Here is a 14,666-nt window from a genome sequence, read left to right on the forward strand (position 1 = left end):
GCAGCGGGCGCCCGGGAGAAGGCCGTGATTCGGCCTCTTTCTGCGGCAGCGGCAAAGGAAGCTGCCTCCTACTTGCGCAGTGAGGCGCTTGTGAGCAGCGGTTGGCAGAGGGGTGGGGGGGTGGGGAGAGAGAGTGTGTGTGTGTGTGTGCGTGCAGTCTCTGCGTCCAATCCCTGTGTCTGTGGGGCACATGCGCAGTAGCGCGGACACAGGGACACAGGGAACTGGACGCAGAGGCACAGGGACTTTATTATATAGGATTGTGCATAGATATATTTGGTGGCAGGAGAAATAAAAGGGGTGTTTAGTGGCATAAGCAGGAAAGGCTCTGTTCCTAGCTGCACTTCTTGCATGAGGAGGGAAGGGGGCACAGGGAAGAAGGGGCCGTACCAGAGCATCTGAAAGCAATGTGCTGATGGGGGCATGGTGACACAAGTGCGTGTAGAGTGCTATCCCCAAAAAGGCACAGGGGAGAAACAATATGGATGAGTATAGTGCGGAAGGCAGGTCCCAAACCGAGAGCGCTGAGGGTCAACTTCCTCCAAATCCACCAGCTGCCCCAAGACAGGAGCCACCTCTGGGCCCTGAGGGTGGAAAGCCTCCCCTCCACCTTTGCAAAAGGACATGATCCGAGGGACTCCTTCTTACAGCAGACCACAATGCACTATCATGTACTGGCTGGATGCAGAGGAGGGGGGAGACCACTCTTTTCGCTCTCCTAAATCTTCCACCCTTCCTGCTTCATTGGATTCCATGAGTTCTAGTTTTATGAGGGGGTGGAGCTTTTCTCTATCCTCTTTCTCCCTGCTATCTGATCAGTCGCTCCTTCCTCATCTTCTCTCCAAACTAAAAGGTCCCAAATGCTGAACTGTGCACAGTACTCCAAATGTGTTCACGCCATAGATATGCACGACTCCCTTAGGATAGTAGCAGGTGTGTGTTTTGCTAAATGCAAAATGGTTCTTTTATTAGATTCAGAAGCAATGCATGTGCAAGTGAGTGAGAAGTTGTACAGATTTTGTTCTAAACAGCAATAAATATATACATTATCATCTCAAGCTACCTGGACTGCTGCTATTGCTGCTCTTGTGAGTGCATGCGAAGACTGCTCCCTCCTTCAGCCAACTCCATCAGGCCTAGGGGGCAGGGCCCACACTCACACATACTCTGAGCAGCTCTTTGCAGCAAGTGGCGAAAATGATTTTAAATGCTTTAAGTGTTCTTTATTTGCTACACCTTGAATGGTGGTTTTTTATGATATATTATTTTATTATTTACTTTCTGTTTGGGGTAGGACAAATGTTTAGTTGGGGTGGGGAGTAGTTTAACTTTAGCATAATTGTTTCTTGTCTTGTTTCTATTTTATTATTATGTTAAGTTATTGTATAGTTTGTATTTTGCTTTTTAAGGGGAAAGGATCAGGGCTGCCTGCAATGCAGGAATCTCAACTCAAACATCTAAGACAGATGGCGGCCCTCCAACCTCTGCTTAAAAGCCTCCAAGGAAGGAGAGTCCACCCCCTTCTGAGGGAGATCGTTCCACTGTCAAATTGCTCTTAACTGACAGAATGTTCTTCCTGACATTTAGTCGGAGTTGCCTTTCTTGTAACTTGGATCCCATGGTTTGGGTTGATCCAAAGAGGCTTCCCCTCCTCTGCCACCTCATGCATTCAACTGGAGGTGTCTGGTGTTGGAGCTGGGACCCTCCTTGCAAGACACAGGCTGCCCCAGAAGCCCTGCCATGCTAGCAGTCACTAGGTGCTCCATCAGCAGAAACCTTGAATTGAGGTTACTGCCTTGCATAAAGTTTATTTTATCCCCGCAGCAGCCTTGGTTCAACCTTAACAAAGGTCCTTCCTGCATCCAGCCCAAGTTCAAACACCAGCCCCTATTTTATAAAGGCACCCATAATGATGACACTGGACTACCGTTTAGGGTTGTTGTAAGTTACTGTTCCAAACCCCACAAATCCAGTCTACTTTGCAGGGCTGTTGTAATGCAGACACCCTACTATGCCATGTCCCTGCCTCCCCCATGTTGTGAAATGGGTGTAAACATGACCATATCCCCCTCCCCCGTGTTATAGGAAAATCCTTGAGCTCACTTGGATGACCAAACAAAGACACCAGCCAGGAATAGTGGAGCAAAACAGCAGCCAGTGGGCCTGGTCTTAATTCAAAAGACTCTTGCAACAGGACTTCCACCTACCACATGGGAGAAGCTGGAAGAAGCCCAGAACAAAGGATGGCTCCCACTTTAATCAGTTTTATAAATTCAGGTAGGTAGCCGTGTTGGTCTGGCACAGTAGAAATATATATAAAAAATAAAAAATAAATGTTCAGTAGCACCCACAAAGTTTGTTCTTGGTATAAGCTTTTGTGTGCATGCACACTTCTGCAGATACACTGAATCAGAAGACCAACAGAAGACTTTTCCAAAGAGACCCACAACACCCCTAAAATTACACTCCTACATACATCCCCGTCGGGAGGGTCTGGGTGCTGAGCATCAGGGCTTGCCCCCAACTTCCCTTGACCTCCACCACACATCAATTAAGTATACAAAAGAGATATTTAGATCATGTCGTTAATCACCCCTTTTGTACTGATCTAGTTTTGCTATTGCTACCTGTCTGGCACTCAGGTGTCAGGATGCCCCCCCATCATTCTAAAAATTCCTGTAACACCGACAGAGGATTGAAAGAGAGGAAGGAGGAATTGTAGGCTGTGCCACCTCCCTGCCCCGGAGAACTTTTTGGGAGGGGGGAGTCTCCTTCCCTGCCGTCTCTGGGAACCGAACCTGGGACATTAATAGGAAAGAAACAGGATATTCAGAGAGAATTTATGTGTTCTGGGAGGGAGGCGTCACTCATTCATCCCCAAGGGTTAGTGAGCTCCACTTCCTAGAGAGGCAGGGAGGTTTGGAGAGGGAGAGGGGGGCCAAGCTTGGAGGGGAGTGGCCTCCATCCACATTTCCGGAAGAGGAGCAGGTCTGCAGAGGAGGAGGAGGAAAAAGAGGTGCGATATATTTGGGGGGGGGTTGTGAGGCGGGGGAGAAGGATGCACTGTTCCTCCCCCTGTTCTGAAGGGCAGCTGGGAAGGGAGAGCAGGATTCGGGGCGGGGGGGGGGTTAAAATGAAAGTATGGGAGTGCTCCCCCCCTTCCTTCTGTCGAAGGGCTGAGACTTGAACCGAGGCCTCAATTCTGCGACCCTCTGCGTGGTTCAATTCCGGGTTCCCCCTGGCGGAAATCGGAATAGAATAGCGAGCAAGGGAGGGGGAGCACAGAGGACAAAGAGGTAGAGCTGAAGGGCGGGGTAGGGGCGATGAGCGGGGAGAGAAAGGGGGCAGAGACCCCCCAACAACAACAGCTCACTTCCTGGGCGCTATCTGTAGAGGCCCCCATCCATGCAATCCTGCTGCAGAGGACCCCCATCCCCAAGCAGGAGTGCTCCCACCTCCCCCTTCCTTCAGTCGAAGGGCTGGGACTTGAAGCGAGGCCTCAATTCCGCGACCCTCTGCGTGTTCTGGGTTCCCCCTGGCAGGAATCCCTGGGGCGCTCCTGGCTCCGCCCGGGAACTCAGGCAAGGCTTGGTGGGTCTCTTTTGTCTAGAGCAGGGGTGCCCAAGCTTTTTTCGAAGAGGGAAAGATTTAATGACATGGACATGAACATGCATGCGGGCCAACCAAAGTTGTTGACCTTTTTTAGTACACAGAGAGATTAGGCCCCCCAAATGCACTTTGGACATCCCTGGTCTAGAGAGAGGGAATCCATGCAAGATCATGACGTCTGCAACCAACATGCTGTAACTGCCACAACGGCCATTCCTCAACAAAGGGCGAAGGCGGGATCCTGCCCCTAGGCCCCAACATCCCACCATCAGAGACAACCCGCACCTCACCGCCACGCCACGCTGAAAACCACGCCACGCCCCACCATTATAACAACAACGGCACCAATGCCGTCTGAAACAAGCCGGACCCCGCCACAGTCTCAGCCACCCCACGAGCCAGACCCAGTACAGTCGCCACTGACACCCCCAAAGGCCGGAACCCACCGCAGCTGCCACCGCCACCACAGGCCGGATTCATTCACCGCCGCATGAACACCGCGAGTCAGGCCAGACCCTGATGACACCTCTGCCCCCATCTCAGGCCAGACCCCGGGATGGGGGGAGGAGTGGGCAGGATAGTTCATTGGTCGGGACAGGGTGGGGGAAGTAACAGGGATGAGCCGGCGGATGGGGGAGGAGGGGCAGGATACCGTCTTTCCCCTATTTTAAGACGTAGTCATTATATAAGCCATAGCAGGATTTCTAAGCAATTGCGCGATACAAGCCATACCCCGAAAATAAGACATACTGATAGACCCTTCACCCAGTAGCAATAACCCCCCCTCTCGCCAGCCAAGCCCCCTTAAAATATCTCCCCATTTTGCTGTCGCTCCACAGACACGTATTTCCTTTAAAAGCTTGTAAAAATGCACTGAAGAGCCGTAGCTGCTGGCTGCTGAAGCATCGTGATTTTCCCTCCCCGTTTCTGAGAGCATTTTTTTAAATAAAAGGATTCGAAAATATTTTTTTTAGCCAAGCTGTGTAAGCTGTACTTGGTGAAGAGGAGAAAAGTGGGGTGGGGAGGAGATGAAGGCACGAGGAAGAAAAGAGGGGCGTTTGAAGCCGTTGCCTCGTGAATGCAGAGGCTGTTTTCCCTTTAAGGAAGAGATCTACGTGTCTCTCTGTCTCTCCACCCCCCCCCCCGCGTCTCTCTCTCTCTCACACACACACACACACACAGCCCACCTCTCGCTTCCCCCCACCTTTCCTTTCCATTCTATGCGCCCACCCATGAGTTGCCTCTTGATTTCCTCTTGACGGGAGAGGGGCTTTTGAAGCCGCTGCCTCTCGAATGCAAAGGCTGTTTTCCCTTTAAGGGAGATCTCCGTGTGCGTGACTCTCTCTCTCTCTCTCTCTCTCTCTCTCTCTCTCTCTCTCTCTCTCTCTGTGTGTGTGTGTGTGTGAGAGAGAGAGAGAGAGAGAGAGAGAACCCACCTCTCGCTTCCCTCCACCTTTCCCTTCCATTCTATGCGCCGGCAGTCTCCTGTGTCTGATTGTTGTCTCCTTGCTTTTACCGAGGCATAAAGCAGCCTTCCTTTCTACCTTATGCTTGCTTGTCTGTGGAGCTGCTCCTTTAAGGATTTGTAAGTAGTCTGGATCGCAGTCCTTGCCTTGGGGACTTTTTTTAAAAAATAAGGACTTTTTCCGTCTTGCTGTTTGCGAGCACAAAAGTTAAACTGCCGGTCCTAGCTTCCTTTACCCACAAAAATTTAACTCACCTCGCTAGCTCAATTGCTTCTTAAATGCTACCATTTACCAAGTCAGCAATCTTAATTGCTGTTTAGCTGGCTTCTTTGTTCTCAGCAGGTAGCTTCTTTGCTATCACTACAAAGTGTTACATTGTTCTTCAGACTGTTGGAACTTAAGTCTCGGGCAGCTGGCTAGTAGAGATCCTTATTTGCTTTTACGTATAGGCTACTGCTAGGACTGTATCACACAGATAGATTCCATTATACTGGTTTAGATTTAAGAAGCTCCAGTGTAGCAGATTGCTATTAAGTGAGTCCCCACATCAGAGGAGAGAGAGAGCAGCCCTTTGCGAACATCCCAGGGCTGGGGAGAGAGGGCTGGGCCAGTGACGCACACTCAGACTCATAATAAAAATACCAGTAAGACATCCCACCAAAAATAAGCCACCCTGTGGTTTTTTGAGAAAAAAAAGTAATAAGACGGTGTCTTAAAAAGGGGGAAACACGGTACCTCATGGGTCGGGACAGGCTGGGGGACTCACAGGGATGGGCCACAGCAAAGCGTGGCTGAGTACAGCTAGTAATAATAATAAAACCAAAAACAACAACCAGTCTTCAGCCGCTTGTTGGCTTAATCCACTGTCCTTATTTTAAAATGAAGAAGAGAAGTCCACCAAAAAGAAAGAAATAAAGAAATAATCCAGGCTCCGTACTCTCTAAATCCACAAAACCAGAAAGAAAAGAAGGTGGGGGAGAGTTCAGATCATTCTCCCTCCGCACGGCTTTTCCCCAAAATAAAAAAAGAGAAATATTAGTCTGTAACTAAATAAATCCTCAGTTCAGACTGCAGATTCTTAGCTGCAAATGCTGTGGTCTGGCTTCCTCTTATTTATAATGTCTCCTTAATTTTAACTACACATTTCATTTAAAAGCAAAAGTAAAAGTTTTCAGGAAGTTCTCCACCACGGTGCCAAGAGTTCTCAAAAGAAAGCAACCTATGGTTTTAAAATAAGGGATTTCCACCCCCTTTTTTAAAAATTGGTACCGTATATTTCCCACTCAAAACAACTGTGTTTTGAAGAATTTATGGTTCCGCTGCAGGTTAGTTATTTAGTTATTTGTTAAAGTTATACACTCGTGGTATATGTCAGATCCCACCTGGGGCTGACCCTTTTTCCACCCCACTGTCTTCTGAATTATACTTAATTATAAAAAGTTTTTAATTTAGATCTCACCAATTTAATCCAAATTTCTTCTTCTTTTGGAATCCATCGCTGTGCTGGGTAAGCTTGAAGCTGTGCTTCTCAGGAGTAGAAAATAGCGTCCGCACCGGCATCTCAATCTCACTGCTCTTCTTGCCTCAAAAAGGAGCATTTTGGTGGAGAGACTGCTTTTTGGTGCTTTGGTCCTAAGGGCTGAATCCCGCATAAGTCCCGCATAAAAAGGGTTCCTACCCAGAGATAAATGTTCCCCACTCTTCTCCATTCCACCAGGTTTCCATTATCCCCACTACATCAGATCTCTTAAATCTGTGGTATTTAAGCGATTGGGAAGATTGTTATGGAAATTGGTGGGGATGGGGTCCCCCCCCCAGCCTGCCTAATTATTACTGCAATTGTTTTCCCCCCTTTATTGAATCTATTAGTCACTTTCTCTTACCCAGGGCAGCCCAAAGTGACTTACAATAATTGTTGTTGTGGTTGTTGTTGTCCAAGGTCTTCTTTGTAATGTTTCCTATACTTCGGGGGGGGGGGCAGAGAGAAGGCTCTTCTCAGCGCCTGCTCCACCGTTAGGGAGACTGAGGCAGCCCCCTCAGGCATGGTGCAGGGTGAATTGGGAATGTGTGTAGTTGGACTGTCGCGAATTCCTTCACGGCGCTTTAGCAGAGATGTTAGAGTTCCAGTTTCTTTAGTGCAGTATATTTATTGTGAGCTATATACAAATATCTACAGGCAGTTCATACACATGCAGTTGATGCACTCTCTCTAAACCTCACACTGACCACACCCTTCTAAAACACCACCACACTCACTGCTGGAAAGGTTTCCCTTTTAAACCACTGACAGCCAATCAACTGACTGCACATTACTGCTGAGTCATTCTGACCCAGTACTCCCATAGAAAGTATTGCATCAGCTAGTTTCACGTTACTAGTGCAGACTTACTATTTCACACAGCATTCTGTGGATCCCAACACCCTATATATAAGGGTCTGGTGACTTCTGTTTCAGTGTATCTGAAGAAGTATGCATGCACACAAAAGGTCATACCAATGACAATCTTAGTTGGTCTCTTAAGGAGCTACTGGAAGGAATTTTTCTATTTTATTTTTTATCTAGACCCTAACCCTATAAATCCAATGTGCCCACACTCAGCAGGGGTGGAGGATTATTGTGCAGAGGATGAAGAACTTCATGGTGAACTTAGGACCCTGATGAAGAATGGGCAGGTTCATGGACATAGAGCAGCTTATTTTCATGTGAGAAACCACATTTTATAAAAAGTAAACCCCACAGTTCAATCGTATTCTAAGATAATGCTTCATTAACGTTGATTGAGGGTTAGGAAAGGCTGATGATGCATTACCATTATTTGACATTATTTCAGTTGCCTTTCCTAAAAATTTGTAACATGGAGGACAGGAGATAATATATGATATGTTAAAATAAGAGAAGGTGCTAATTGATGTGTGTAATATTCCCTTCATGGATCAATGCCTTGTCGTGGCGAAGGGGCTTGAATAACTCAGAGAAGCTATGAGCTATGCCATGCAGGGCCACCCAAGATGGACAGGTCATAGTGGAGAGTTTTGACTAAACGTGATCCACCTGGAGAAGGAACTGGCAAGCCACTCCAGTATCCCTGCCAAGAAAACTCCATGGACAAAGACAACAGGCATATAAAAGTTATGACGCTGGAAGATGAGCCCCTCAGGTCGGAAGGCGTCCAACATGCTACTGAGGAAGAGCGGAGGACAAGTACAAGTAGATTCAGAGCTGATGAAGCGGCTGGGCCAAAGCCGAAAGGACGCTCAGTTGCGGATATGCCTGGAAGCGAAAGGAAAGTCCGATGCTGTAAAGAAAAATATTGCATAGGAACCTGGAATGTAAGAACCATGAGTGGAGGTAAGCTGGATGTGGTCAAAAATGAGATGACAAGAATAAATATCGACATCCTGGGCATCAGTGAACTAAAATGGAAGGGAATGGGCGAATTCCGTTCGGGTGACTATCATATCTACTACTGTGGGCAAGAATCCTGTAGTAGAAATGGAGTGGCCCTCATAGTCAACAAAAGAGTGGCAAAAGCTGTAATGGGATGCAATCTCAAAAATGACAGAATGATCTCGATACGAATCCAAGGCAGACCTTTTAACATCACAGTAATCCAAGTTTATGCACCAACTACTGGAGCTGAAGAAAGTGAAATTGACCAATTCTATGAAGACCTACAACACCTTCTAGAAATGACACCAAAGAAGGATGTTCTTCTCATTACAGGGGATTGGAATGCTAAAGTAGGGAATCAAGAGATAAAAGGAACAACTGGCAAGTTTGGCCTTGGAGTTCAAAATGAAGCAGGGCAAAGGCTAATAGAGTTCTGTCAAGAGAACAAGCTGGTCATCACAAACACTCTCTTCCAACAACACAAGAGACGACTCTACACATGGATATCACCAAATGGGCAGCATCGAAATCAGATTGATTATATTCTCTGCAGCCAAAGATGGAGAAGCTCTATACAATCAGCAAAAACAAGACCTGGAGCTGACTGTAACTCAGATCATCAGCTTCTTATAGCAAAATTCCAGCTTAAACTGAAGAAAGTAGGAAAAACCACTGGGCCAGTAAGATACAATCTGAATCAAATCCCTTATGAATACACAGTGGAAGTGAGGAACAGGTTTAAGGATTTAGATTTGGTGGACAGAGTGCCTGAAGAACTATGGATGGAGGCTCGTAACATTATACAGGAGGCAGCAACGAAAACCATCCCAAGGAAAAGGAAATGCAAGAAAGCAAAATGGCTGTCCAACGAGGCCTTACAAATAGCGGAGGAGAGGAGGCAAGCAAAATGCAAGGGAGATAGGGAAAGATACAGGAAACTGAATGCAGATTTCCAAAAAACAGCAAGGAGAGACAAGAGGGTCTTCTTAAATGAGCAATGCAAAGAAATAGAGGAAAACAATAGAATGGGGAAAACCAGAGATCTGTTCAAGAAAATTGGAGATATGAAAGGAACATTTCGTACAAAGATTACCATAATCAAGGACAAAACTGGTAAGGACCTAACAGAAGCAGAAGACATCAAGAAGAGGTGGCAAGAATACACAGAGGAATTATACCAGAAAGACATGGAGGTTTCGTACACCCCAGGTAGTGTGGTTGCTGACCTTGAGCCAGACATCTTGGAGAGTGAAGTCAAATGGGCCTTAGAAAGCACTGCTAATAACAAGGCCAGTGGAAGTGATGATATTCCAGCTGAACTATTTAAAATTTTAAAAGATGATGCTGTTAAGGTGCTACACCCAATATGCCAGCAAGTTTGGAAAACTCAGCAATGGCCAGAGGATTGGAGAAGATCAGTCTACATCCCAATTCCAAAGAAGGGCAGTGCCAAAGAATGCTCCAACTACCGCACTATTGCGCTCATTTCACACGCTAGCAAGGTTATGCTTAAAATTCTACAAGGCAGGCTTAGGCAGTATGTGGACCGAGAACTCCCAGAAGTGCAAGCTGGATTTCGAAAGGGCAGAGGAACCAGAGACCAAATAGCAAACATGCGCTGGATTATGGAGAAAGCTAGAGAGTTCCAGAAAAACATCTACTTCTGCTTCATTGACTATGCAAAAGCCTTTGACTGTGTCGACCACAGCAAACTATGGCAAGTTCTTAAAGAAATGGGAGTGCCTGATCACCTCATCTGTCTCCTGAGAAATCTCTATGTGGGACAAGAAGCTACAGTTAGAACTGGATATGGAACAACTGATTGGTTCAAAATTGGGAAAGGAGTACGACAAGGTTGTATATTGTCTCCCTGCTTATTTAACTTATATGCAGAATTCATCATGCGAAAGGCTGGACTAGATGAATCCCAAGCCGGAATTAAGATTGCCGGAAGAAATATCAACAACCTCAGATATGCAGATGACACAACCTTGATGGCAGAAAGCGAGGAGGAATTAAAGAACCTTTTAATGAGGGTGAAAGAGGAGAGCGCAAAATATGGTCTGAAGCTCAACATCAAAAAAACCAAGATCATGGCCACTGGTCCCATCACCTCCTGGCAAATGGAAGGGGAAGAAATGGAGGCAGTGAGAGATTTTACTTTCTTGGGCTCCTTGATTACTGCAGATGGTGACAGCAGTCACGAAATTAAAAGACGCCTGCTTCTTGGGAGAAAAGCAATGACAAACCTAGACAGCATCTTAAAAAGCAGAGACATCACCTTGCCGACAAAGGTCCGTATAGTTAAAGCTATGGTTTTCCCAGTAGTGATGTATGGAAGTGAGAGCTGGACCATAAAGAAGGCTGATCGCCGAAGAATTGATGCTTTTGAATTATGGTGCTGGAGGAGACTCTTGAGAGTCCCATGGACTGCAAGAAGATCAAACCTATCCATTCTTAAGGAAATCAGCCCTGAGTGCTCCCTGGAAGGACAGATCGTGAAGCTGAGGCTCCAATACTTTGGCCACCTCATGAGAAGAGAAGAATCCTTGGAAAAGACCCTGATGTTGGGAAAGATGGAGGGCACTAGGAGAAGGGGACGTCAGAGGACAAGATGGTTGGACAGTGTTCTCGAAGCTACGAACATGAGTTTGACCAAACTGCGGGAGGCAGTGCAAGACAGGAGTGCCTGGCGTGCTATGGTCCATGGGGTCACGAAGAGTCGGACACGACTAAACGACTAAACAACAACAACAACAACAACAAATATTCCTTTGTTCTCTTCCTAGAAAACAAATAGGATTCCCACCTCCCCCTGTCGAAAGAAGACAGTTCTGGTGGGCCAAATCCAAAGGGAATAACGAAGAAACCATTTAAATACATGGAGTGTGGAAAGAGAGAGGAAAAACAATTTGAAAGTATGGAGTGTGGAAAGAACTCCAGTCACAGTGGAGACCTTAAAACCCATCAACGAACCCACACTGGGGAGAAACCATTTAAATGCATGGAGTGTGGAACGTGCTTCAGTAGGAGTGACAGCCTTAGAATTCATAAACGGATTCACACAGGAGAGAAACCATTTAAATGCATGGAGTGTGGAAAGAGCTTCACTGATAGTGGACACCTTAGAATACATCAACGGACTCACACAGGAGAGAAACCATTTAAATGCATGGAGTGTGGAAAGAGCTTCAGTCAGAGTGGAGGCTTTATAATTCATCAACGGACTCACACAGGAGAGAAACCCTTTAAATGTATTGAATGTGGAAAGCGCTTCAGTAACAGTGGACATCTTAGAATTCATCAACAGAGTCACACGGGGGAGAAACCATCTAAATGCATGGAGTGTGGAAAGAGCTTCAATAAGAGTGGGCACCTTAGAATTCATCAACGGATTCACACGGGGGAGAAACCATTTAAATGCATGGAGTGTGGAAAGAGCTTCTGTCAGAGTGGACAGCTTAGAATTCATCAACGGATTCACACGGGGGAGAAACCATCTAAATGCATGGAGTGTGGAAAGAGTTTCAGTCACAGTGGACACCTTAGAATACATCAACGGACTCACACAGGAGAGAAACCATTTAAATGCATGGAGTGTGGAAAGAGCTTCAGTCACAGTGGAAGCCTTAGAAATCATAAACGGACTCACACGGGGGAGAAACCATTTAAATGCATGGAATGTGGAATGTGCTTCAGTCACAGTGGACACCTTAGAATACATCAACGGACTCACACGGGGGAGAAACCATTTAAATGCATGGAATGTGGAAAGAGCTTCACTGATAGTGGAGCATTTAGAAGACATGAACGAATTCACACGGGGGAGAAACCATTTAAATGCATGGAGTGTGGAAAGAGCTTCAGTCTCAGTGGAAACCTTAGAATTCATCAACAGACTCACACGGGGGAGAAACAATTTAAATGCATGGAGTGTGGAAAGAGCTTCAGTCAGAGTGGAAGTCTTAGAATCCATCAACGGACACACACAGGAGAGAAACCATTTAAATGCATGGAGTGCGGAATGTGCTTCAGTTGGAGTGGACTTCTTACAAAACACCAACAAACTCATACAGGGGAGGAAACCATATAAGTGCTAAGGAAGTAGTTAGTATGGAATGTTTTTCCAAAACATCTACCGATTTCCATGGGGTGGAACCATTCAGAGTGCAGAACATGTTTCTCTCTGAATTGACACACTCCTTCACATCAGTAACAGGAATTCAATATTAAATGCATGCAGCATATATGAGCTTTTGTTGTTTGTATGTAATGTTGTTTAGACATGTATCTAAAGTAATGAAGGTAACATTTCAGAATAGTAAGCATAATATAATATTTAATGTATTGTTAGATAGGGAGGGGGAGTGTGTAAGTCTGGAGTGTTGCTGCTGAATGAGGAGTGAGCTGGTTTTGGTGTTTGGTGGAGGGAGTTGGAAATGTTTGTATCTGGGAATAGAGAGTTGCACAAAGTGGAGCTGAGATTGGTGGTGTTGCTTTGGAAGCAGAGTTGGTTAGATTAATATAGGAACAGCAGCATGGGTGGGATTATGGCAATATTTACGGGATTATAGGAGTGGGCGGGATTATGGCAATATTTGCCATCTGTTCCTTTAATGTCCAGTTGAGGGCGCTATATTTGGCCTTTTTTAAAAGAGAAAATCACGTTTTTAGGTGTGTTAGGGGTGGGATCTTATGAATCTAAGGTTCTGTAAACACTCTCCTATTGGCAATGAACGGTGTGTCAAATTTTGTGCGGAATCGAGCGGTTTCCAAGAACACTGGACTATAACAAATATGAACCTTCTACATATATATATATATATATATATATATATATATATATATATATATATATATATAGTGCATAGATATATTTGGTCACATTATAAATAAAAGGGGTATTTAATGGCATAACCAGGAAAGGCTCTGTTCCTAGGTGCACGTCTTGCATGAGGAGGGAAGGGGCACAGGGAAGAAGGGGCCATACCAGAGCATCTGAAAGCAATGTGCTGGTGGGGGCATGGTGACACAAGTGCGTGTAGAAAGCTATCCCCAAAATGAGACGGGGAGAAACTATGGATGAGTATAATGTGGAAGGAGGTTCAGGCAGGTCCCAAACCGAGAGTGCTAAGGGTCAACTTCCTCCAAATCTACCAGCTGCCCCAAGACAGGAACCACCTCTGGGCCCTGAGGGTGGAAAGCCTCCCCTCCACCTTTGCAAAAGGACATGCTCCTAGGAAATCCTCCTGCCAGCTGACCACGGTGCGTATTATTGAAGGGCTTCTGGTTTGCTTCTGATCTGAATGGTGGTGTGATCCGTGTTGTGTTAACAAAGGCAACTATTTCGTGGCTGTTGTCCAGCCTGCTGCTGGATGTGTCCCAATATATAAAACAGTGTTGGGGAGGCTGTGTCTAAGACCACGTGTCACAGGAGGTGTGTTGCAGCTACTCTAGAGTAACGACTCTCCAGAAAGTTGCATTTTCATGCTTTTATTGTGTGCAAACTATTTACAGTGCTGGAGCTGTACGATGTACATGTTTTCAGTTGGAGTCAGAACCCTGGAATGGCGATTCCCGCGTTCTTTTCCAACAAAGCAGTCTGGTAATCGCAAATCTCCTCCCCCGTTTCTTTCGGCGCAATTCCGGAACTGGAGGGAGAGGTCTTCTTGCCGCGTTTTCCTTCCTCCCCCTTTCCCTCTCTCTTCCTTCCTCTCCCAAGCGGAGCAGTGGCTCTGTGACCCTGCCAGAGCCATGTCCTCTACATCCTGCTTCCCCGCTGGAGTATTCCCCCTCTCCGCTGCCGCTGGTACTCGGGGAAGAACTGGTTCTCGGGATGGGAGGGGGTTGTCTGTAGCCCCTGTCCCTCACATCACGCCTTTCTTTTTTGGTGGGGAGAAGATAGTTCTCCCCAGTGACTACTCAGTGTCCCAGTCATGGGCGTACCCAGCGTGGGGCAGGGGGGCAGCTGCCCCCCTGAAGCAAAAAATAAGCTCTAAGAATAAGCGTGGCAAAAGTGGCTCCCCCGTCCTCCTCCCCGCTCCCTCCCTGGCAAAGCGGAGGCGTTGTGAGCGGGAGCCTGTTCCCACGTTGGCAAGGGGCGTATCGGTTCCTTGCCCTAGCTGTCCCAGCTGCCACACCACACCTACCACACCCAGCCAATAGGACTGGCTCAGGGGCGGGATTCAGCTGCGTTCAAA

The 14,666-nt window shown here is 46.6% G+C and overlaps 1 protein-coding gene across 1 annotated transcript in view; it reads left to right on the forward strand.

The window, feature by feature from the left end:
• Positions 1 to 12,785, forward strand: part of LOC132591613 (uncharacterized) — a 53,050-nt gene extending 40,265 nt beyond the window's left edge. Inside the window, exon 4 of the mRNA XM_088664288.1 lies at positions 11,503 to 12,785. Coding sequence (XP_088520414.1) covers positions 11,503 to 12,559 — 1,057 coding nt within the window. The 3' untranslated portion in view covers positions 12,560 to 12,785. The remainder of the gene's footprint in view (positions 1 to 11,502) is intronic.
• Positions 12,786 to 14,666: the final 1,881 nt, after the last annotated feature.

The sequence above is a fragment of the Zootoca vivipara genome, chromosome 2, assembly GCF_965207765.1.
Source record: "Zootoca vivipara chromosome 2, rZooViv2.hap1.1, whole genome shotgun sequence".
Taxonomy (NCBI): domain Eukaryota; kingdom Metazoa; phylum Chordata; class Lepidosauria; order Squamata; family Lacertidae; genus Zootoca; species Zootoca vivipara.